This window comes from Protopterus annectens, chromosome 2.part2 (assembly GCF_019279795.1).
Source record: "Protopterus annectens isolate FY-2018-M chromosome 2.part2, PAN1.0, whole genome shotgun sequence".
Taxonomy (NCBI): domain Eukaryota; kingdom Metazoa; phylum Chordata; order Ceratodontiformes; family Protopteridae; genus Protopterus; species Protopterus annectens.
This window is the reverse complement of record NC_056730.1, coordinates 852,051,427-852,077,247: the sequence shown is the minus strand read 5'-3', so window position 1 is coordinate 852,077,247 and position 25,821 is coordinate 852,051,427. Positions and strand designations below refer to the sequence as shown.

General features: G+C 42.3%; 1 protein-coding gene across 2 annotated transcripts in view; it reads left to right on the top strand.

Annotated features, from left to right (window-relative positions):
- DAPK1 (death associated protein kinase 1) overlaps nucleotides 1-25,821 on the top strand; it is a 1,440,273-nt gene that overhangs the window by 1,003,049 nt on the left and 411,403 nt on the right. For both annotated transcript variants that reach the window (XM_044064186.1, XM_044064185.1), the window contains one exon: nucleotides 8,912-9,134. In XM_044064186.1, coding sequence (XP_043920121.1) covers nucleotides 8,912-9,134 — 223 coding nt within the window. The remainder of the gene's footprint in view (nucleotides 1-8,911; nucleotides 9,135-25,821) is intronic.

Genomic DNA, 25,821 nt, shown 5'->3' with positions numbered 1-25,821 from the left:
GATGACTAACTGAAAAAAATTGTGATTTTTAAGGAGGATTTCAGCAGATCACTTAGTCTCCCCAGTGGAAATACTTTGCTGTTTCAGTCATGGGGGAGGAAAAAAGGAGATGTCTTGCATTGAAACAGGAAAATGAGGTTGATTATCCAGTTCCTCCTATTTTGGATCGTCACCTTTATTTATTTGGTTCAGCATTACAGTATTTTATGTAACTCTCTGATTAATGAGGGAGTTAACATCTAGAAGATAGAGAGGACATTGTTGGCTGGGGCATGTTTGTAATTGAAGCTGTTATGATGCAATTTAGTAAAGATTTTGAATTGCATTAAATGCCTAGAATAGCACCTTTTGTTTGTTAGTGAGAAGCAGGGTAATGTGTTATTGTCATGCAGGACATGGACAGGCATTGCCTCTGTTCACTGAAGTAGTCCCCATGTACAGCACTACACCCAGCCTGTCTGTAATCATGCTAGGTTGTGTCAGTGAAGACATTAATTTTGCACCAAACTAATGTTATTTCACCACAAAATTTTGAGATGCAGTACAAGGTCACATTTTGTGATAGACTTTGGTTAGGATGACTAATTAAGGAATAAAGACCAAGAATGTTATTACCTTGTCTTTTGTTTGAGTTAAAGTGGAAGATAAAACTACCATGTGTGGGATAGTGGGGTGGTAAGCTTGCTGATGCTTCTGTTTATACTAAAGGTTTATGCTGCAGCAGTCTAACAAGGCATTGTGAAAAGTCAGAAGAATAGTGGAAGATGTCACTGTTCGCAGATTGGAGCTGTTCCTTAATCAAGTCATTGATGGGACATGTTTTTGAAATATCCAGTCTAGCTGTAGATGCAGTATTTTGGAAAGGAGTGAAGATATGTATAGCAACTGCATAAGGAACATTTGCCATACAAATTCAGTTTTGGGATGAAATCATGAAAGCCTTAATATAAACTACTCCATGTTACTTCAGTGCAATTCTTTTTACAAACACCCTTATAAAATATTATTTCAGAGTAACTTTTAGGGACAGTTTTGGTAATGCACCCTCAGTCTGTAACAACTTTGAGTTTTTAATGTACCTGGGATAGTTTGTGTCATCTTATTTACCATTTCATGTAGATTGTGTCACAGTAATTTTGCTTCCTTCTCACATGTGGATGCCTAGGCAATTAATTAATCAGATTTTTTTCTTAGAAGTACTTCCACTTTCCCCAGCATTTGTAATTCATTCTGTTAGAATTTGTTGTAAATCTTCATTGGTGCATTAAGAAAGGCATAATACCAACCACATAGTGCGCATTACAAGCCACAAGACAAAACTACCTCGCATAACTAGGCTGAATTATTTCTCAGAATTGTAGAATGGAGCCTGTTATTACCAGTAGCAGTTTGCCATGTATGTGCTGTGCAAAGTATGGTTCTGAAAACCTCTGATTTGCAAGTTGCGCAGAGCAGAAAGCAGTCAAGCTTTTAGCACAGTCCATGTTTCATTAGTGAGTTTTGTGAGTGACAAACATTGCCAGTCTTTAGTTCATAGATTCATAGGTTCATACTAGGCTATCTGCCCTAGGGCATATATAAGCCTAGCCAGAGTGTGTCTTTCGCCACCCATTTTAAATTAATTTTGCTATGCCCTTTTTTTGAGGTTAGTATACTGTGCCTCTGTCTAACAGTGACACAGAAGTGATACCCGGGGTAAACCTACAATCCCCCATCCACTCATCAAGATTCCTCTTGAAGAGAGTCAATGAGGGACTCTGCCTAACCTGGACTGGGATTTTATTCCAGAGTGAAGGGAGCCTCTACGTTATGAATCTGTCCCTCCAGCATGTCCTATTTATATCAGTGCTGAGGTTCAAGTCTCTTGAGTGCGTAGCTCGATGGGATTTGGATTTTCTGAGGTGCAGCATGTCCATTAATTCCGGGTTGGACATGGCTTTATACGTCGGGCACAGATCGCCTCTGAGCAGGCGGTATGCCACTGAGTAGAGCTGGAGTTTCTTTAACCGGGCAACGTATGACATCTGTTTGAGCCCTTTGATCCTCTTGGTGAGGTACTTTTGGGGTCTTTCCAGTTGCTGCAGGTGTCTGGTAAGGTACATCCTAAAAGGGGCATTGTACTCATTTATGGGCCTGATGAGGGATGAGTAAAGAGGCACGATGACTTCCCCTGATCTAGATGTGAATCCCTTCATGATTAGGTGGGCTATATAAAATGTTTTTCTAACCACTTTGGCCACATGGTTGTCAAATGAGAGATTGCTATCAACTTGGGTCCCCAGGTCCCTAATTACTTCTTCCGTACTTAATGGATTACCACCTATGTGGTAATTTGTGGGCACTTTGTTTTTGCCAAAGGGGGTGACTATACACTTTTTGGCGTTTAGCTTGAGGCCATGGCTCTGGCACCAGTTGTCTGTTTCTATGAGGCCCTTTTGGAGGATGCTTGTGTCAGCTAGAGAGTTGATTATGGCGCCCAGTTTGCAGTCATCTGCGAACTTGGTCAGCCACAGTCCTTCCGTGTTGGCCTGTACCTCTGAGAAATATATACTGAACAAGAGAGGTCCCAGGACTGAGCGTTGTGGGATGTTACTTGTAACTGGTTTGGAGTCTGACATGGCTCCAGCAATTCTAACCATGTGGGTTCTGTCCCCGAGCCAGTTTGCAACCCATCTAGTGACATAGGGGTTTATATTTAAGCTGGTGAGCTTATCTATAATGCCCGAGTGGGGTATTGTATCGAAGGCTTTTGCGAGGTCCAGGTAGGCTGTGTGGACCACCTTCCCCTCGTCAATGGCCTTGGTGACTGTTTGTATGTGTTGTAATATGCTGTGGGAACTGTAAGATGGCATTTATTACAACTGTGTACTCACTTGTGCACCATTAACCAGTTCATACCACATGTCAGTGTGCCATCACCCTTACAGCAGAAGCAGTCACAAAATTTACTGAAACTTACATTTTCTTTCGTGATGCTGGGGAAGCAAGACAAGTAATAGTATTCATCGCTCTGTCTAGATAGCTATTTCTATTAATTTACTTAAAGGTAAGAGGACTAATCCAAGAAACTTATTGTTTAGCCTTGGCCGCAGCTAAAGGCATAACAAAGTTAAACATTGTTATGGAACATGTTTCCAAAATGAAATATTGATAATAGCTGCCCTGGTCATAGTACAGCACATACAGTATGATGCCAATTTCTGCATTACCAACTGCATGCTAAAATGTTTAAAGAGAGACTAGCATACACATGCTAAGATAAAATGACCATTGCAGAGTGACAAGACTGTCATCTCAAACTAGCTGTAGTGTAACACTGTTAATTTGACATTGTGGTTCCCAAGGAGTAACGGGCACTGTATATCTAGAGCTGCACAATGAGACACGGATTGGAGAAGCTGAAATGATGGTGAATCATTATGTCCATCATGGAATGTTATGGGACTTCACATTACTTGTGACCAGGTGTAATAGTCTGAAACCATGTCTAAAATGCTAGGCTGTGAAGCAGTGGGAAGGTAAAGTTATGCCAAGATTATCAGAAGAGTAGCAGTTGATGCATTTTAAGATAGCTTGATAAAGATTGTGTGTGATGTGCATATGATAAGTTGTTGTGTCTTTCGGCTTTTCCCGGTTAGGGGTTGCCACAGCGGAACTCCGGTCTGCTAATGATCGGCAGTAGATTTTTATGTGCCGAGTTGCCAGCTCTGACGCACAGCCTTCAACGAAGGTACGCCCATTCACGCATGTCTCCACACAGAAGACGCTCTAGCTGAGAATCGAACAGGACAACGTCGTACTGTGAGGCGACAACGTGTGCATATGATAAGTAATGACTGTTAACCAGAGAATTGCTGTAGAGCGATTCCATGTATTTACATTCAGTGCCATTACTTCTAAGCCCTTATTAAATAGCCTTCTGACTCTCTAGGCTCTTTTTTTAAATTATAGCATTCAAAGGCTACCTCTTTGTTCTAAATATTGCAGTACCTCTCACATCTTATCTCCTTCCACAGTTTTAGGATTTATTTGTGGTTTATGATGCATTCAGCCTAAATGCATGCTTTTCAGTATAAAGGTTTAATTCATTTAAGTGTGCCATTAGAGGTTTCTGCAATCATTTTAAATAGATTTTTTACCATCATCCCAGACAGCAAGCTTTTGTTCTTTAGAAAAGAACATGTCAACAATCAATTAACTATCAACAGTGACATCTGTTGGGAAAAAGTTGAATTTTCTGATATTCTCAATAGTTGTAGTACCAGGTATATGTGATGAGTTTTCCATTAATAGCCTTATCCTTTCAGCGGGGATGCACTACCCCCCCCTCCGGCATGGTGATAAAGGTCAAATTAGACACACACACACACACACACACACATACAGAGAATGCCCTCCACTGTTAGAATCATAAAAGTGAAAAGATGTTAGATTTTATTTGGAACTTGAACCCTGGACATTCAGCACACCAAGTTGGTGCCAATACCACTGGATCAACAAGCCTGTGAAGGTGTACTAGCTGAAAGGATCATGCCTTTATTGGAAAACTGTTGGTCCACTGGCAATGACATCAGCATGGTATGCTGGAGGTCTTGGATTCAAGTCCAAAATGAGAGCTAATGTTGTCTTTCTACTTCTGTGATTCAAACGCTGTTAAAGTGTGTGTGTGCATGTGTGTGTGTGTGTGTGTGTGCGTGTGTTTTTTTGTAATTTGACCAGATGTCTGACACTAATTTGTATTATTGAGTGAACAGCTGATTTTATGTGTCTCTGTCTCATGCTGTCAGAAGTATATTATTGGGGGAAGATTTAATGGTACAAAAGATTTACTTAGCACTTTGTTGATGCCAATGAATCGGCCAGCTACACACCTTTCTTCGATGCTGGCAGATTAAAATGCAGTTGGTTTTGTCTTCACACCAAATAGCTGCTTTCCTTGCAGGTATACATGTATATCCACACTTTCCTACCTGGAAGTCATTCAGATATTGGTAAACAAACTAGTAAATAACACACACCAAAAAAACTCAAAAGTCCCAACAGAACTGAGAAGTCACGAACTGTAAATAAAACTGTTTTATTAAGCACTTTTCGTTGCCGCTTATACGGCAACTTCTTCAGATAACTAAAACACAGAATACCAAGAAATTTAAATCCTAAAACGAAATCATGTGATTAAAAACAGTTACACTATTGTGTCGAAGTTCATTAATATTAAAACATTAGAAGCACACAATAAACTTCAAATCGTGTATCTGTCTCGCCACTATACGGTCGTCTCTTAAAATACTTTTTCTCATCTCATCTTAAAGTTAATTTAACCTAAATAATAATCGAAACCAAATCCATGTACATCCACGGTTATGTCATACAAAAGTAGTTAAGATGGTTTAAGTAATTTAAATAGATGACAACATTTCTCAAAGGTAATCGGACTCAAATTAATGGTCGTTCTATTATACAATTCTCTACTTCATAGTAGGCTGAAAACCCCAAGTAACCATCCACTGTTGAAAAATCATCCAGTGTATTGATTTTGTATTTATACAAGGGTTACACAGCAACAGTATGGCCAATGTAGATCTAAGTGTAGTAATAACAACTACCCTAATTACAAGTTGAGCCGAAACAGTTTAACCAAAATTATCAGAGGTTGACGTAAAAGCTGATGTTGACTTAAGTATGTCATACAAATAAAATATTGATAGTCAGTTTATGATGGCACTATGCTTTAAAGATTGAACTTCAAAAGTTAAAGTGTCCACCTAATACTATTTAAAATGAATTCTACCTGGCTAGACTTCTAAGTTTGAGAAGGCACACAATGTTGCACGATTCATTCAGTCCTGGTGGTGAGAAGGCATTAAGCCTGATCTGCCAGGTTAGTTCACGCTCTTTGAGTAGCCAGTTCATTGGTCCACCTCTACTATTAGTGTGAACTTGATCTATTACTTTAAACTTGAAAGTATGATTCTCGTGGGTCTTGTGCATTGCGAGAGAGTTTTCAAATTTCTCTCTCTATGGCATAAGTGTGTTCGTAGACTCTATCACGTAGTCTTATGTTCTGTCTTTCCAACATAAAATGCTGGACATAACTGACACTTAGCCAGACAGACTACACATTTAGAATTACACTAGAATTTACCATTCAGTTTGTACTTTTTATTAACGCAAAAGGTTTCACCTATCTCTATATATCTACACATGCTACAATACCCACATATAGTCATACCAACTGATTTACAAAAGGACACCTTCCTATTCTTTTCGACTAAACTTTTAAGGTTAGCACCCCTCCTGAATACTATGTTGGGGGCTTGACTATATTCCAAAAGTAAAGTCTTGTCAAGTCTAATAAGATCCCAATTTTTGTACAAAATGGAATGAATTACTGTACTACTGATATTAAATGTAGTAATAAAACTAGTCCTGAAATCTAAAGTAGTGTTCAAGGTTTGTATATGCCCAAGGGGCTGAAAGGAGTTGTTAAACATGAGTTCTTCCGAATTACATTCTTGGAGTGTGTCAACTAAATAGGTCTATTGTTGAGAAGTGGTAATATAAGACCCATGTATCTCTTATGGCTGACTTCTCCAATTAAATATTCAATTAAATCCTCTGGGTACCCCCGTTGTTGAAACATATTAAACAAGAAGGTACATTCAGCCCTAAAATCTGTGTCTAGTGATACATGGGTGAGCCCATCGCAACTCCTTGTTTCTGTAGATAGTATATGTCATTGAAAAGGAAAAAGTTGTTTGTTAAAATGATATCCAATAAGGTTTCAACTGTATATATCTCCTGTGGTGAAGCATTCTTGGATTTTAACATCAAACTGGTCCACTCTATCCCCTCAAGATGTGGAATTGATGTATATAAGTCTTTGACATCTATTGTCAAGAAATTGAGGTCTGGATCAAATTTCAAATTGTTAATTTTATCCAAGAAGGACCAGGAGTCTTTGCAGATATATGGTTCTGACGCCAGGTACTTCTTTAAAATAGTGTTGACTACTTTAGCACAAGGATACGTAATAGACCCTCTCCCATCAATGAGGGGTCTCATAGGGGGGTTACTTAAGTCTTTGTGGACTTTGGGGCTGCCAAAAAGTACCGGGGTCTTGGGCCATGGGAGTGCAATAAAATTAAAAGTATCAATGTCAATTATAGATTCAATGAACAAGTCATTGAAATAATTTTTAATACGATTGTACGCTATGTTCACTTCGTTTAGTGAAACTTCCTCGTAAGTGTCACTAAGTAACAAAGTGAACATCTTCTGATTGTAATCAGTTAAATCAAAAATGGCCACCCCTACCCCTTTATCTGGTTTGAGTACCCTGACTGGAGAGTTCAAGTTTAACATTTGTTTTTTATGTAGTGTTATATTAGAATTCTTGTTGTTTAAACACAATTTTGTCAAATGGTATCTAAAATCAAGTTCGCACACTTGTTCAAATGTTCTACGTGTAGAGTGTAGTGGTGGATTGTATGTGCTTGGCACTCTGAACGTTTGATTGTTGTTGACAGACATTTTCCCTAGTAAAACCTCCAAGTTTAATTTTCTCACAAATAATTTCAGATCGAAAATTAGTTCAACAATGTCCGGAGGTTTACTTGGAACAAAGGTATTACCCTTAGCTAGTAAGTCAACTAATTCAGGGTCAATTCTCATAGAAGAATAGTTATATATTTTAAAATCTCCTGTTTGGTTCACAATGATGTCCAAACTTGGACCTTCATCTCCTATTATTTCCTGAACCTGTTGTTTCTTTTAGTTCTTTGGTTCTTCTGGTTGTTGTTCAGATTCTTTTTCAGAATCGCTCCTGTCTGGTAGCCTTCTTGAAAATTTTGGTTCACTCTATTGTGTCACCCCTTGGGGTCATTATATTGACCCTGTTGTGTAGTGAAGTGTTGATTCTGGTTTCAAATTCTTTCACTTCATCTCACTGGACTAGTACAGGGTTCAATCTCCATAATAATAATGTTCTCCATATTACCCATGTTGTTAGGAACAGAACTGTTACCTATAAACTGTGGTTGTATTATATTAGTCAAGGCCTGCCCTACTTGAGCCAATGATGTCTTAGGATTTGCCCTGCTATTATCATATGCATTTCTGTCCCTTTGAATTTTCTTCACCTTGTTTTGTTTTAATTTATCTAGTAATTGGTCAGTACTAAAGAAGCATCTTTCATAGTCATATTTATATCTTGAGAAATCAAGGTGTTCCAATATAACATTGTTCAAGTCTAAAACTTCTTTAGTAAGAGATTCGATATAGATTTTGTAATGTTTAGTCATTAATCTCATGAGGTCAAACCCTTGTTGGTCAGACAGAGAAATGAGTTTGAGATGGAACAGAGAGTAAGCTATTAGGCCCGTGGGGTATTGGTAATGTCTTAGCCCCTTCGGGACTATTTGTTGTTCCGAACAAGAGTCAAAATAGGAGACCTCAAGTTGAAGTTTTTTTAACTTCAAAAGTTTCATATCTAACAATTTCAAAAAGTCACTAAGTTGCTGTGGGCTCACCTGTTGGTTGTTGTATAAAGTACTGGCCAGTTGCCCCTGGTTAGAGTTGTCACTGTCGTTCAGATATTGCCTCATTCCTTAAAGCCAACTGATTCGTTATGAAAACCGTCTATTTCAGTTATTTGCAATTTTGGTAGCTTTTGGACAGCAGTGTTCATTCAGGACTTTCCCTATAGTTCATGTGATGGGTGGCTGGGTAGTGTGTGTGTGTGTGTGTGTGTGTGTGTGTGTGTGTGTGTGTGTGTGTGTGTGTGTGTGTGTGTGGCGGGGGGAGGGGGCAGGCAAACAACCACATGTTGACTGCTTGACTACTTGATCCAGATCCCAAGTTTCTGATGTTGAATTTGTTTTCTTATTTGTACTTTTATTGTCCCTCACAGGATGCTCATAGAGGCATTTTCATTCAGCAACTGCGGCCAGCCCAAAATGCACAACCTAGAATAAAGCTTAAACTGTTTGGGCACTGTGGATCAGGAAAATCAGCACTTGTTGAGTCTCTCAAATGTGGTCTTTTGAGAAGTTTCTTCCGAAGACGCCGACCTCGGCTTTCCTCTACCAACTCATCCTGGTTTCCATCTTCACCTATAAACTCTAAGCCAACAAGTAAGTGTGCCCTTTGCATTAAACCTTTATTTTCCTTACTTATAACAAGCTGTAAATTTACATATGTACATATGTCACGATTTGCTTTATTTTAAACTAATGGCTTACATTACTTAGTGATGCTACACAAAACATTCTTGACAGAAAGCATTAAATACTTTTCTGAGTTGCCTTTGTAAGTAGTATATATTTAAATGAGACTACAACTGTGGAATTGAGTGTGTTTAGTTAAGAATATTGTCTAAGCAGTGTATTAGTTTTTACTGGTAAACTGTAATGTGATATATGCAACACAATAGGTAGCGGTGGTTGCAGCAGCACAAGTCACCCTGTACTAATAGATTTACTCTGACTTTACTCATAAGGGTGAAGCAACCCAAATGGGTAAATCCTGCCTCGAGATAGTTGGGCTGGGTTTATTAGTATTATACAATGGAGTTTATAAAAAATGATTTCTTACTATTCCTTAATACTTCCATTGTATAGTAACTCTTCTTAGCCACTTCGTATGTGTTCATATAGTTATTTATAAAAATATTTTCTTATGTTTTTAAACCTCTGTTGCATAGTTGCAGTTCGTGAGCTCTGGTGTATTTTTATTGCTGTGTGACTACAGATGTGTTTCAGTGCCCTGCTCATGCACACATTCTTCTGCGTACTGATATATCGGCAGTACATTATTCCTGTGCAGTTTATATTACTGATACTGCAGCATTTAAAATTCCATATTTAACTTTTAAAATGTTATTAATTTTTCTAAAGATTAATTGCCTTAATTTGATAGTTATAAGTGTTATTTTACAGCTTTGTGGTTCTGGATTGGAAGTAATTACATATGGTCATCTTAACACTGTATGCCAGGCATAGACCTCCCCTTAAACTTTGTGCTGCAGTAATTATGTTTTGTCTTCTATACACAGCCATATGAAGGATTAGTCTTGCACAGTAAATGTATTTTCCAGCAGAAATTGTAATAATGTTTGTTTACAAGCTCTGTGTTGTACCCCATATCTGTGTCATAGAAGAATATAACCCTGTCTGCAACCCAGACAAGCCACGTATTCCTGGAACGTCTCAGGTGCCAAAAGAGCTGAACAGAGGAGGATAGAAGATAAGTTTATACAGCTTGTCCATCCTGGGAAAAGAGTGTGGTTGTTCTCGGCTGACTCACTTGTCACTGTAATGCTAGGTGGAGGATCACAGCATTGAGAACAGGAACTGGACCAGAGAAGGATGTGATCTTTGACTACTCAAGCTTGTTAAAGTAGCCCTTGCTGCTGAATGTGATGGAGCATGCATGTGTAGGACAGAAGGGCATATGTAGTTCTTGTGATGATGCATATGATCGTGCACCACCAGATAAACAGATGAGAGCTGAGTTGGGGCAAGGGGAAAATGGCTGAAGTTGTCTGTGTTGATGAGGGCTCCACTGTAGAACCACAGGCAAGCTCATAGGCTGTTGATGGTAGGGGAATAATGGAGACAATTGGGAGGACAGGCTGCAGATGAATGCTTGGTAGCATTACCAGCTTTTTTAGAACACTGTACCAGCAGGTCCAGACATGCTATGCATTGGAGAGCATGGGCCATTTGATGGAAACATACTCTGCAGATGGCTGGGATGAACAACCTTCATGGCTACCTGGATGACCGTTTTCCCAGGCAGCATGAAACTGGGTAAGTCTGCTGTATTGGAAATGAATGGTGTGAGACTGGGGTCATTGGCAGGCGCAAGGGAAAAATGTGCTTAAAACAACATATAAACAAGCAACTTTGTGGTGTAAAGAGGCATTTCTGATATTATGTGGGGCACAGACAAGGTCTTGCCAAGTCTGTATTAAAGATTCTCTTAAATCAGACATTATACGTTCTTTTCCATTGACTGATCCCAAAGCAGTCTGTTCTGTACAGACTCAATGTTCACATGATCTGTGTAGTATTGCATATGCTTTATGTACCAGTGCACACAGAATTCAGGCCACTGTCTCTTTGGTAAATTAAAGCAAGACCATTTAGGGATACCTTATCCTAGCTGAGCTGTTTTTATGTATTGTATTGGTTTTCCCTGAAGGAGCACACAAGAAGTATACATACACATACGACCATTTTTAGTGTATCAGAGCTTCCTAACAGTTCATGCTACTGAATTGCACTACAAGGTGATTCTTTCATTGCATCTGTTTGTTCTAGCCCGCCTGGGGGCTGTGACTGTGTTCCTTCTTTTCTTTTTCATTCTTCTCATTCCTTAGCCTTTTCTTTCTTTGTTTCTTGTGAACTCTATTCTTCTTGTTTTTTTTTTTAAGTCACCCTTTTAGTTTCAGAACCTGTAAAGATCTTTCTTAGGGTCCCTATATTTATATTCCCTATGCTAGACTCAGGATTCAAAAGCATGTAGCAGAATATGAAAGGTACAATTGTGAAATTAATGGTGGCATAAAAAGTGGGGATAATTGAGAGACTGACTTAGTGTAAAATGCCACAAAATATTATGGCTGGCATGATATGCTAATGACCATATCATGAGAATGAAATGAGCAATGTTATGGTAATGAGGGCAATGGGAAATACAAGTGAAGGTGAACAACATGGTGGAGCAAGTCAGAAATGTATAAAAAATGTATGACAAACTGCAACCACTAGTGTACCTCTATGCTGTAAAATCTTTGTGAACAGAGGCAAAACACCTCTTATATGTTAGAGATAATAGCAGCATTAGCAGAAATGTGTATGCTTGAGGCTGTTCTGTCAGCCAGTAGCCACAAAAGTGCTTGTCATCACTCTCCATCTTGCAGAAGGATCCAGATGTGACTAATATGTCACTGTCTCTATAGCATGGAAATAGTGTATTGATACCATGTGGACAGAGACACCATACAGGAGCTGGAACAGATATATCACCCTCACATGCAAGTTTGTGGGATGTATATAAAACCCATTCCTGTGGACCACCAGGGGACATGGTGGGTTTATCCTAGGCATCTACCTCTCAGATGAGGCCCCAGTTTCTCTATGCCATACCACACATAGGGGATCATATTTGGTTTTCATATAGCTCAGAGAAGGGGAAACAGCACCATGCAACTTTTCTATGAAGTAGCCCAGTTTCCTGTGGTACTTGGTGCCACTGACTGCACCCACATTGCTACTGAGGTTCCATCTGCAAGACAGGCACTAGTATGTTAATTGTAAGGGAGTCTTCTCCATCTGCTCCCTGGTGGTCGGCAATGCACAGTGTAATAATGTACAACGTGTCACTTCACCGCTCAGGCAGTAAATATGAATGTCCTTCTATTCCTATGTTGCAGTATTCTAGTTGTGGGATTTCCTGACCTCAGGCGACTCGTACATCAGCTGCTATACAAAAGCTTCAGCTTGGCTGTTGCAGTGTACGTGGGATATCAGACATAAGGCCATAAACCAGGGGCCTTAAATATGACGTCTGCATGCACAATCCCTAGAATGTTTCAGCCAGAGACGACTGTCGCATCTTGTAATTGCTCCTTCTCAGACATCACATTAAAAAGCTAAGTAACGCTGGGTTTCTGTTTTTCTTTACATAGCTGATTGGTTTTGATTAGGCTTGGTTGTTGTAGCAATTTTTAGCTGATGTCAGGTAAAAAGGGTAAATGCCAGTGCGGGTGCCAGATACCCCATAAAGATGCCCATGATAGGTGTATTTTTTTTTTTTTTTTGCTTAGGCCGGAAGCACGACCATTCCGCCTGTTCCATTTGTGAATCATTTGTGCCGAAGACCCTACTCAGCCGTCTGGCCACATTAAACCTCTGCCTAGAAAGTCAGCACCTTAAGCAGTTAGACCCAAGAATGGATCCTGCATCGGAGGTTGCATCCGAACCTCCATGTAAGAAAGCCAAGATTCCTAGGCCTTCTTTGCCTGCCACTTCGGTACCGAATGCCCTGCCAACTGCCAGTTTAGGAGCTGAGGGGCACCCGGTGGATCCATCAACTTAAACGACTAACTTTGGGGAAGCCGTTGCTCAGCTGATGACTGGCACGTCCTCGGAGCCTACCCAGACACCAACTACCATCGATGTCAAGGGGAAACCAGATTCTGTGGTACCTCCGACCGAGATCCAGACTTCTGAAATGGTTGCTTCAAAACCTGACTCCAGGCCGGTTCCAACTTCCACCCCAGCCAAAAAGAAACAGAAAACCAAGCATGTCTCCTCCACTGCAGAAGGCCTACCAGACTGGCAATCCTTCACTTCTTCCCTCATGCAGGCCTTTATGGCCCTTAGGCCTTCATCCTCAACCTCCACTACTCTTCCTAGGCCTGCCTCAGCCTCTACCCTTCCTCCCATGACTTTTCAGGTTAGGGAGGAAGAGCATGATTCTTCCTTTTTCTTCCTCAGAGGACTCTATTTCATATACCTCCCAAAATGCATCTCCCCAGGAGTATTATTCTCCTGATGAGGAATCTGTTGAAGGGTATTCTCCCCCTGAGGATATTACCTTTGGTAAGACCATCACCAAGATGAAAGACTATTTCAAGTGAGATACCTCACAAATGCCTGACACCCAAAAGAGGTACTTTGAGCTCCTTCAAGTAGAATCCCTGTCCCCTTCTGTTGTTTCTCCGGTTCTGCCTGCTTAAAGACACCTTTAATTCAGCATCTAAGACCACAGACTCACAGCCACCTACTGCCAAGTGCCCAGACTGCTTCTACAAGGTGTCTGATGAGCAACAATTCTTAGTTACACCACCCTTGGCAGACCCAGCAGTGATTGCCACCTTCCCTGATAAGCAATCCAGACTGCTTCATTCTGCCTCTCTCCTACTGACTGATAAAGACAGTAAATCTATGGATAGGATTGGCAAGAAGGTATACACCTCCTCCACATTGGCTTTCAGAGACATTAATTATTAGACGCACATGACTAAGTATGCTCTGGACTTGATGTCTCAAGCCTCCTCCATGCTGGCTTCTATTCCTGGCAACCTCATTAAGGCTGACATCTCCTCCAAACTGTCCCTGGCTGCACAAGTAGCCAGGTACTTGATTAGATGCAGCTGTGATGCTGCAGAAGCATCTGCCTGCTCTGCAGCATCTGCTCCTGTCCTCACGAGATACTCCTGGCTGAGACTTCAGAATCTCCCAGAAGACTTCAAGTCCAAGATCTTGGATGCCCCTCTGGATCACAATTTCCTTTTTGGGAAACAATCTGCAGATCTCTTCAAGAATCTGCAAGAAAAAAGTAAGGAATTGCAGGATATTAAACATTTACTGGTGTCACCTGTTCCCAAGTACTATAGAAACTACCCTGCTAAGACCACCTTTGTAAGGCGTAACCCTCCAAAGATGGGTGCTTCCTCTTCCAGATCTAGAAGAGGGGCAAGAAGACCCACCACGTCCAGACCTAATGCACCACATCCTCAGCCCAGACAATCTTTTCAGGACAGAGGAGGTCCCAACAATGCATAACTGCCTTGCCCACCTGCCACTCTCTGCATGCCTTCCCCACTGCCTCCCCTTCTGGAAAACCATCACCATGGACCAATGGGTACTATCCATTATCCAAAAAGGATATTTCCTCTCCTGGAAAGAAAAAAAACACCCAGGAAAGGCATCCCATATCCTTCCAAAAACCAGCTACATCTCCTTCCACAGGTTTTGTCAGACCTGCTGAGGCTAGGTACCATAGAACCTGTTCCCCTCAGGATAGGAAGGAAAGGGTTTCTACTCCCGTCTCTTCCTGGTCCCCAAAAGTGGCAGCCCCTGGAGACCCATCTTAGACCTCTCCTTCCTAAATCTTCACCTTCAGCTACCCATCATCAAAATGCTGTCACTTCCCACCCTGCTACCTTTTATTCCGGCCAAGGCCTTTATGGGCACCTTGGACCTAAAGGAGAGGCCTACCTACACATACCCATCAGGAGTTCCCACAGAAGATTCCTACATTTCTCTGGGCCATCCTCTCATTTCCAGTTTACTGCTTTGTCCTTTGGTTTGTCCACTGCCCCGCCCCTCGAGTGTTTACACAGTGCCTAGCCCCAGCCATTGCCTTCTACAGAACTCAGGGAATCTAGGTTTACCCCTGTCTGAACGACATCCTAATTATGGCAGTGTCAAAAGATACCGTCTCAAAGCACCTGCACTTCACCATGTCCCTTCTACAGAATCTGGGGTTCACTCTCAACCTTCCAAAGTCCTTCTTGAACCCAGACCAGGACAAGATTTTTCTGGGTTGCAGAATCAGAACGGACAAAATGAAAGCCTTTCTCCCACAGGACAAGGTACTATCCCTGACCTCCCACTTCAAGGAGATCCTTTACTCTCAGAAACTAACTGCAAGGCAATTCCTTCATCTCCTGGGCTTAATGGCAGCAACCATCCCTATGTTACCACTGGCCAGAATGCACACGCGCAAGCTACAGTGGTACCTCAAAATCATTTGGTCCCCGCACCTGAATCACTTGGAACAGGTAATTCCCCTTCTTCCCTGTCTAAAGACAGAAATCAGCTGGTGGATCCAACAAGTCCAGCTAAACCTGGGACTTCTGCTCCTACCTCCCACCCCAACCCAAATAATGCATACAGATGCCTCAGATTCAGGTTGGGGTGCAACTATGGCATCTTACAGGGTTCAGGCAAACTGACACCCTTCTCTAAAGGCCAAACACATCAATGTCAGAGAAATGACAGCAGTCTTCCTAGCTCTAAAAGCCTTTACCCCTCTACTTCTACTAGGTGTTCTTCTGATAGTGACCGACAATACCACTGCAATGTGGTACCTCAACAAACAGGGAGGAACAAAGGCTTATCAGCTATGCAGACTAACCCTGCTGATATGGGACCTAGCCTCTCGCCACAACTTGTCACTGCAGGCAACCTACATTCCCTCGCAGGACAACAAGCAAGCAGATCACCTAAGCAGGACATCCTGTCCACAACATGAATGTATGCTGGACAGGACTGTCTTCACAGATATGGTCCACCGGTGGGGCACTCCTCAAATAGACCTGTTCATCTCCTCCCAGAACAGGCAGCTGCAGACCTTCTGCTCAAAGACCTACTCCCCTCTAGCATGGAGAGTAGATGCTTTCAACATCTCTTGGGAGAGAAAGTTTCTTTATGCCTTCCCACCCTTCCCAATGATTCAGACAGTCCTCCTAAAAATCAAGAAGGACAAACCCAAAATCTTGTTAGTGACTCCCTGCTGGCCAAGACAGCACTGGTTCCCCCTACTTCACAATCTAGCCAAGGGCAATCACTACAAGTTACCCTACAAGGTGAACCTCCTGACACAAGAAAAAGGAACTCTCATCCACCCACACTTGCAGATGTTATCCCTGACACTGTGGGCGATTGATCCCTTTCAAACACCACTACTCAGAGGATGTACTTTCAGTCCTGAGGGAGGCCAGAAAACCTACATCAAGAAAATCATACTTAGCTAAATGGGAAAGATTTACTAAGTGGTGTCTAGACAAGGGCAAGGACCCTTTCATTGCTGATACCCCCCTAGTTCTTGCTTATGTGTATCAATTGATAAAGAGTGGACTTTCTTACTCCTCAGTGAAAGTACACCTTTCTGCTATTTCAGCCTGCTTGCCTCTTGATATCCCCTTGCTAGCCAGGCTCGACGTGAAACTCTTCCTTAAAGGGGTGCTACACATGAGACCCCCAAAGAAATGTATCCCTCCGCCCTGGGACCTTAACTACATCCTTGAAAAACTTACTCAACACCCTTTTGAACTGGCTGGGACATCTTCCCTGCAGATTTGTGCAAGGAAAATGGTCCTTCTCGTGGCTATCACTTCAACAAGAAGGGTTTCAGAGTTGCAAGCCTTAATGGCCTGCCCCCCCCCCCCTACACCACCTTGCACAAGGACAGGGTCACCCTGAGAACTAATCCCTCCTTTATGCCCAAGGTGGTCAATGACTTGTCTCTTAACCAATCTGTCCACCTAACCACTTTCTTTCCCTCTCCCACTAATGAAGGAGAGAGAATACTACACTCCCTGGATGTGCACAAGCAACTAAGATTTTACCTGGACAAAACCAAATCTGTTAGGAAATCGCAGCAACTCTTTGTTTCCTTTCACCCCAGAGCTCTGAGTAAGGCAGTCTCCAAACAAACCATTGCATCCTGGATCAGGAAAGCCATTTGTCTGTGCTACTCCGTACACAGAAAATAAAACCCCAGTGGGAGTAAAGGCCCACTCCACAACAGCAGTGACCGCCTTCAAGGCTTTCATAAAAGGTCTGGACATGACATCCAATATGGAAGCAGCCACATGGTCCACAATCCACACTTTCACCAAACATTACAAACATGACCAAGTCTCCAGAGCTCATGCAGGATTTGCCAGGGAAATCCTACAGGGCTTTGTAGAATCTTCATCAGCATCTGCCACCCTCTCATCCATCTAAGCTGTGGTACTCTCCCACAACTAGAATACTGCAACACAGGAATAGAAGGACATAGAATAGCTGTGTAAAATCTTACCATAACCATAGATGTCTTTCTCTTCCATGTTGCAGTATTCCTTCCCACCCACCATTTCCCCCTCTTCATTCTCCTTTATTCCCAGCTATAACCTGGACCTATTTATGCTACAGAAGGACTCCAGGGTCCCATACCTGACACTTCTGGCTTTTCCACATGACCCTCAAGTTCTGAGGATTGTGCGTGCAGTTGTCACATTTAAGGCCCCTGGTTTATGGCCTTATGTCTGACATCCCACACACGTTGCAACAGCCAAGCTGAAGCTTTTGTGTAGGAACCGACGTATGAGTCGCCTAAGGGCAGTAAATCCCACAACTAGAATACTGCAACATGGAATAGAAGGACATCTATGGTTATGGTAAGATCTGTGGAGAGCCCTTGTACAAATTCCCTGTGAAATCCAGCAGAAAGTACTTTGTGATAATTCTAAATTCCAGTGTTGCAACAGATGTAAAACAGTATGGCATGCATGCAAAAAACATAAACCTACATGCCTTGTGCAGATTCATGTAGCAGTTGAAGCCCTGAAGTGTCTGTAAGGGTAAGTTCATATTAACTGTAAGACTGGTTCTGGCCCTGACTTGTTGCTGTACATGATACATATGTAAGAGTATATCCACCTATGGCTTCATACACTAACACCCAGGTTGGTGGGTGAAATTCTTTGCCACTGTAAAACCCTCCACTGGATATAATGGTAGTGGCCTGTTATCTCAAACAGGGATGCCAGAAACTCCTCTGTGTCTGTAAGTGATGTCTATGTATGTGATTCCCACCCAAGTTCATCCTCTCCCATTCAGGGTTGGTTTCCTTAATGTAGGCATGATGGATCATGTCACTGATGCTATGGTGCACTTGACTTAGTGATCTGTTATGACCACACACCTGCAGCAATGTCCTGACATGCGCATTCCCAGAAGGACCAGTCACTTTAGTTAGGTAGGAGGATACATTGCTCTTGTTCACAGATGTCCTGCATAAGAATGTTCATTTTCATTCTTTTGGAACCATCTTGCTCTGTAAATATTAGTGTCCCACCTCACAGTCCATAATGAGTACAGACTGTGCAACACCTGAACCACCCAGAGACATAGGCCACCAAAAAAGGTTGCTGCTGAAGGGCACCTGTCTGTAATCAGTCATGAGTGTGCCTGTACTGCACCTCATTGTGCAATATGTACCTGTGAAATCTGCCATGGCAGTGGTAGAGGATGCCTGGTCATCAGTACATATGATCCATGTAGGATGACTCCACCCCTCCAGTCACACATATGGCCTCCACTTTACATGGGGATAGCCATGGCTGTGTTCAATTGTATGCAGTCTGCCCACTTGACTGTGGTCTGCTGAAGATAGTAGCTGTGTACCTATTTACCTTTTGATGGTACCCAGCCTTCCCAAAGACAGGGTTCCAAACAGACAACCGGTATGATAACATAGCCAGGCTAATGTACATTGCCTGACTTTTGTAGGTCTTCAGTACAACAGTAGATTGAGACCCATTGCAAGCTATCTCTGCTGTCACTTGCAGCCTCTCTGATGACCTCCAGGTAGAGTGGACCATATACATATCAGTAAGACAACACCCCCCTCCCTACCCAGCCTTTGGCCTAGCACAGAATATTGCATATTCACCACTTCTCAGGCTGTTTACTTTAGTACCTTTATCACATACGAGAGCAGCTAAAATTCTTTATTGTAAAACATGCAATTTATATCATTAAATGTTTCGTAGAAATGCTGTTAAGAACAGAAATTGTTTTATTTACAGTTACCTTTTTCCTTCCTTTTCCCCTAACCTCATTGTCCTTCCAAACATTAATGACATGAAGTGAAGCAAATAACTTAGTTTCCCACAAGTTTTACAAAGTCAACAAAAGTACACTCTTACCACTTTTTCTTATACAGCTGTATTTCACAAATGGAAGCGATACTTTGTAGTCTGACATTTATTCACTAATTTCCTTTTTCCTCATCTTCATGTTTATCACCATGTCCAAACTCCAAACTCTGGTTAAATTCCAAGGTACTCCTGATTCTTCTCGTCCATCTGCTGTGCTTTTTTCTGTCTCCCAAGAATTTTCCTTTGGAACAATGGAAAATGTTTCCCTGGCAAAGTCTGTCAGCATGCTTTCTCATCAGAAGAATGAGTAGCAGAGTCTACTCCTTAATGGCTCACTTTGTGTTAGACAAACTTTTCTATTTACTTCTCAAACTGTTTTGCATCAAAAAATGACTTTTAGCCCCCCGGAAAAAATATTGTGAAAACCACTAGATACAGCAGCTTGAAACTATCACCTGCCTCTCAACAGTCCCTGATTTCTAGAATAAATCTGATGTTCTTCATTCCACATTGCTGCAGTCCTAACCATTGGGTAGTCCGCTGTCCAGTCGGCCCGAATACCAAAGTATATGGCTGACGTCGGTCAAGGCGCATTAGACTGACGTCAGGACGTCAGGGTACTAATGCGCATGACCGACGTCATATCCTCAGTCTTTTTTGCCGCATGGTCCGATGCAGAAGCAGTTTTGCGAGTGCAGGTTGGCGTTCTGAAATATTTCCGAAGTCGGAGTTTCAGACCGAATCAAAGTTGGCTAAGTACCCCGTTGGGGAACATTTTGGTTTTTTCTTGCCTCAGTATTTAACCGGATGTCAGAAAAAGTGAATAACTGTATTTCTTGTGGGAAGCAGATACCTCATAGGGATTACCATACTTTGTGTATACCTTGTTTAGGGCCTGAGCATGACGTTGTTGGTTGCCGCTCTTGTGCTAGATTTAACAAACACACTATTAAGAGAAGGTTAGACTGTGCCAGGTTAGTGTTTGGGAAGCGTTGTAATTACAAAATGCCGTCGGATGCTCCGACGCCCGCTTCGTCCAAAAAGCGCAAGGACAAAACAGCAAAGCCTAGGGTTGATGAACCGGCAGTCCCGGACGTCGGTTCTTTAGAAGGCTCAGTGGAGCCAGAGGTTTTGCCAGGAGTTTCTTTGGAGTCTCAGGCAGAGACTTTACTGTTACAGGATGTGCCCTCTCAGGAGGTAGGCCAGGCTGAGGGGGCTTCTCAGGTAACTGTTCTTCCCTCTCTTCCCAAGGTAGTTAGAGCTTCTCCTACTGTTTCCAAAACTTCTTTGAGAGGTAGGCCAAGTTCAGCTTCAGTGGGGCTTCTCCTAGCACTTCAGGTTCTGTGCCTAAGAAACATATGCTTAAAATGGCAGAAGATTTAATTACTATGATTAGAGGCTCTATGCCCCCTCCTGATAAGAGGCCTAGGGTGGAACCTGAGTTTGAGAGTTTTGAACGGTGTTCAGAGGCTTCTGAGTCTTCTGTGGAAGACTTACAGGAGTATCCTCCTTATTCTGATTCTGATGTGGATGATTCCACTCCTACAGCTTCTCCTCCTGAGGATTTCTCATTTTCAGAGACTCTGCATTCCATGAGGGAGCACTTTAAATGGGAAGGCCAAGATTACTCTGATTCCAGGAAAAGGCTTAGGGAATTCTTATTTTTACCCCAGCATAGGCCCTTAGCTATACCTCCTGTGTTGAATGTGGTGGAAGATGTTTTGCAGAGGCTTCCCTGAACCCTGATTCTTTGCCTCCTGCCCCTGTTAAGCCTGATAGGTACTATAGGGTGCCTGAAGCTCATAAGTATCTGTTTAAGAGTCCTAGGGCAGACCCGGAAACTGTTTCTCAGGGGCCTAAGGGTGTTAAGGCCTCTGTTGTTAAAAATCCTGTTCCCACTGCTAAAGAGGCAAGGGCTTTGGATAGGTGGGGAAAGAAAGTGTATACTTCTTCCACTTTAGCCATGAGAGCGTTGAATTGTCAGTTTCACATGCTAAAATATCAAAATTATCTCCTTTCACAATTGAAATCTAAGGTGGATGCTTTGGCGGAAGGTATAGAGTGTAAAGAGTTGCTGGATTTAGTTCATATGTCTGAACAAGTGGGTAAGCATTCTTTGCAATGTGGTTTTGATGCTGTGCAGGCCTCCTCGAGGGTGGCTGCCACTAGTTCTGTTCTTCGCAGACATGCCTGGTTGAGGGATCAGAATTTAGCAGAGCATGTTAAGACTAGGATTTTGGATGCTCCTTTACAGTCTGATGTGTTATTTGGTTCGCCTGTGGAAGCAGTTTTAAAGAAAATGGAGGACAAAGCTAAGTCTATGCAAACTGTTAAAGATTTTTTGCAGGTGCAGCCACCGAAGTTTAGTAGAAATTGGCCTACTAAGGGATGGACATATCCTGCTTATGATTCCCAGTCTAGGGGTAGGTCTAGACGTGGTAGGGGCAGAGCTCAAGGTTCTTTTAGGCCTAGAACAGGGGTTCACCTGCTCAGACTTCTGGTGAGGGCAGGGGTCAGTCCTTTCGTAAACAGACCCAATGACCTGCCTTTTCAGCTGCCAGTAGATTCTCGTCTGGCAGCTCCTTTGGGAGGAAGACTGTCTCTTTTCAAAGAAAATTGGGATTTAATCACTCAAGACAGATGGGTGTTGGATATCATTCACCACGGTTACAGGTTTTATTTCCATACATTGCCCCTTTCAAAGGCATGCCAGGCGTTCCCCTCCACAAAGGAAAGAGGCTCACAAGCAAATTTCTTTGTTACTCCAAATAGGGGCTATTCAGCCAGTCCCTGTACCAGAAAGGGGCCTAGGATTTTATTCTCGCCTGTTCCTAGTTCCAAAGAAGGGGAACACGTGGAGACCAATTTTGGATTTATCTATCCTCAACACTTATCTGGACATTCCCAAGTTCAAGATGTTGACGTTACAACAGCTTTTACCTCTGCTGGGCAAAGATCATTGGATGGTAACTTTAGATCTCAAGGAAGCTTACCTTCATGTGCCTATAAGACTAAGTTGCAGGAAGTATCTGCGTTTTCGAGCTGGAAATTCTCATTATCAGTTCTCTGCATTGCCCTTTGGCTTATCTACTGCGCCCAGAGTATTCACAAAGGTTCTGGCTCCAGTGATAGCTTACTTCAGGCTGAAAGGAATTTAAATCTATCCTTACTTGGGCGACTGCCTGATTCTGGCTCAAGAAAAGGAAGACCTTCTACAGCATCTGGAATATGTCATAGCAGTGCTAAGATGCCTAGGGTATTCTGTGAACGAAATAAAGTCCAGTCTAGTACCCTCTCAAGACATGTGCTTTCTGGGTGTGAGACTGAATACAGCAGCCCAGATGGCCTTTTTAACCCCGGACAAACAAAAGAATCTTTCCAGTTACTTCCATCAACTATCTCTTCAGTCCGGGCTGACTGCAAGGACAGTCCTTCAAGCCTTAGGGTTCATGGCATCTTGTATTCTGGTGCTTCCCAATGCCAAACTGCATATGAGGAAGCTGCAATGGTATCTCAAAAATGTGTGGACACAGCACTGCCAGGATTTGGACACTGTCATTCAAATAATACCTTGCATTCAAAAGAATTTTTGTGGTGGGCTCAGGAATGTCACCTAAACAAGGGACTCTCTGTGACCCGGCCAGAGGCGAGTCAGATTTTAACGACAGATGCCTCGGACATTGCTTGGGAGCTCATCTAAATGGAAAGTGGATACAAGACAAGTGGCCTGCCAGACTACAGCATCTACATATCAACATGAAGGAGATGTTAGCAGTCCAGTTTGCATTAATGGCTTTCAAGGAGTTACTTCTTCCTGGGCAGGTGTTGATTCTAACAGACAACACAACTGTCATGTGGTACATCAACAAACAAGGGGAACACATTCTTATCCTCTATGCAGGCAAGCAATGATTTTATGGGAGACTGCGCTCAGCTTGCAACTAACTCTTCAGGCAAGGTTTCTGCCGGGAGCACAGAACTCCTTAGCAGATGTGTTAAGCAGGCAAATCATGGATCCCCACAAGTGGAAACTGGATCTTCATGTATTTCAGAAATTGACAGTGTCATGGGGAACTCCAGACATAGATCTGTTCGCTTCTCCACTAAACCACCAGCTGCCAAAGTTTTGCACAAAGGGGTTTCATCACACAGCTTGGAAAGTGGACGCTCTTTCTTTCAGTTGGAAAAATCTTCATGTGTATGCCTTTCCACCTCTGCCTCTTCTCCCAAAGGTGCTCCTAAAGATCAGACAAGACAAGCCAAGGATGATTCTAATAGCTCCAGATTGGCCTCGGCAACACTGGTACCCACTTCTAAGGAGTCTGGTAAGGAAGCCTCCATGGCCTTTACCTTTGATTCCACACCTGTTATCTCAGAGGGACGGTCACCTGCTCAATGTCAAGCTTCAATCTCTTCATCTAACAGCCTGGCATATTCTGTTTTGAAACACAGCAGGTCTCAACTTCCTCAGCAAGTTTTAAATGTGATTATGGAAGCCAGAAGACCTAGTACAAGGAAAGTGTACGCAGAAAAATGGAAGAGATTTTTATTTTGGAGTGCAGCAAAGAATTTGGAGATTTCTGAGCCTAATTTGAGTGTGGCTCTTCAATATCTTACTGAGTTATTGGACAAAGGTTTGTCCTTCTCTTCCATTAAAATTCATGCTGCAGCAATTTCAGCTCACTATGATTGTGACCCACCATTGTTTTCACATCCTTTGTTCAAGCAGTTTCTTAGAGGGGCAAAGAATATAAGACCCCCACGTAGAGCTCCTACTCCTGCTTGGGATCTCAATTTTGTGTTGGAAAAACTTACTCTACAACCTTTTGAGCCTGCGGCTACTGCTGAGTTAAAATACTTGTCATGGAAGACTGTTTTTTTTGTTGGCCATTACTTCTGCAAGAAGGGTTTCTGAGTTGCAGGCCCTTATGGCAGTAGAGCCCTTTTGATTTTCCATAAGGATAGAGTATCATTACGTACTAATCCTTCCTTTATGCCTAAGGTGGTTTCTAGTGTGGCTTTAAACCAAACTATTCATTTGCCTACTTTCTATGCAGATCCCCAAAACAAGGGAGAAAAGATTTTGCACACTTTAGATGTACATAGGCAGTTACGTTATTATTTAAGCAGGACTAAGGATTTCAGGCAGTCTCAGCAGTTGTTTGTTTCTTTTGCCTTGACTTCTCAGGGCAAGCCTGTGTCTAAGCAAACTATTTCTAAGTGGATTGGGTTTTGCATTTCATTTTGTTATTCCCATCATGGCAAGGAGATTCCAGCTGGGATTAGGCCTCATTCCACAAGGGCTACTGCCACTTCAACAGCATTTCTCAGGGGTGGCAACTAAGGATATTTTGGAGGCAGCTACTTGGAGTTCAGTGCATACTTTCTCTAAGCATTACCACCTTCCTCTCTACTCTAAATCTAGGGCTGGTTTTGCCACAGCTATTTTGCAAGGCATGTTGACAGCTCCTGCTTCCTTATGATTTGCCAGCCTCCCTTACCTCTGCTTTGGGATTCTACCCAATGGTTAGGACTGCAGCAATGTGGAATGAAGAACATAGTACAGTTTTGTACCTACCATAAATGTAGATGTTCGAGGATCCACATTGCTGCAGTCCAATTTACCCTCCCTCCTTCCCCTCTGTGTTTAGGGGTTGTGGTGTGGGTTAGGCTATATTCTTGTGCATTTGTATATATTGTATATATGTTTGGTGCAGGGTTTTTGTTGGTGTTTTGGTTTGGGCCTTGTCTTTTTAGGGCCTTCTGACATCTGGGGCAAGAAAAGACTGAGGATATGACGTCGGTCATGCGCATTAGTACCCTGACGTCCTGACGTCAGTCGCGCCTTGACCGACGTCAGCCATATACTTTGGTATTCGGGCCGACTGGACAGCGGACTACCCAATGGTTAGGACTGCAGCAATGTGGATCCTCGAACATCTACATTTATGGTAGGTACAAAACTGTACTTTTCTTTTCTGCCTGGTGTACAGTGAATAATTCTTTTCCACAAACACACTTCTGTTTCTGATTTTTAATACTTTGCTCTTTTGCTACATTTTCTTCAGGATCAGCATTCTGCTGGTAGGTTTGCATCATACTAATACAGGTCTTTATTGCTTTATGATAGCCGGGTATGGGCATACATATGGTGTGCCATTTCAATTAACAGTTCCTTAGTTGTGCATGCTTAAAATTAATAGTCTGTTCCTTCGTGTTTTTCTGGTATAGCAGAAAATCCAGACTTTCCCTATGTAGTCTTTCTTCTAATTCTACTATTTTTTGAAACGTATTTTTAGCAGTCTAATACTCAGCCAGCCTTTTCTTCATTTCAACCTGTGATTTTTGCAGTTTTATTATCTCATCTGAATATC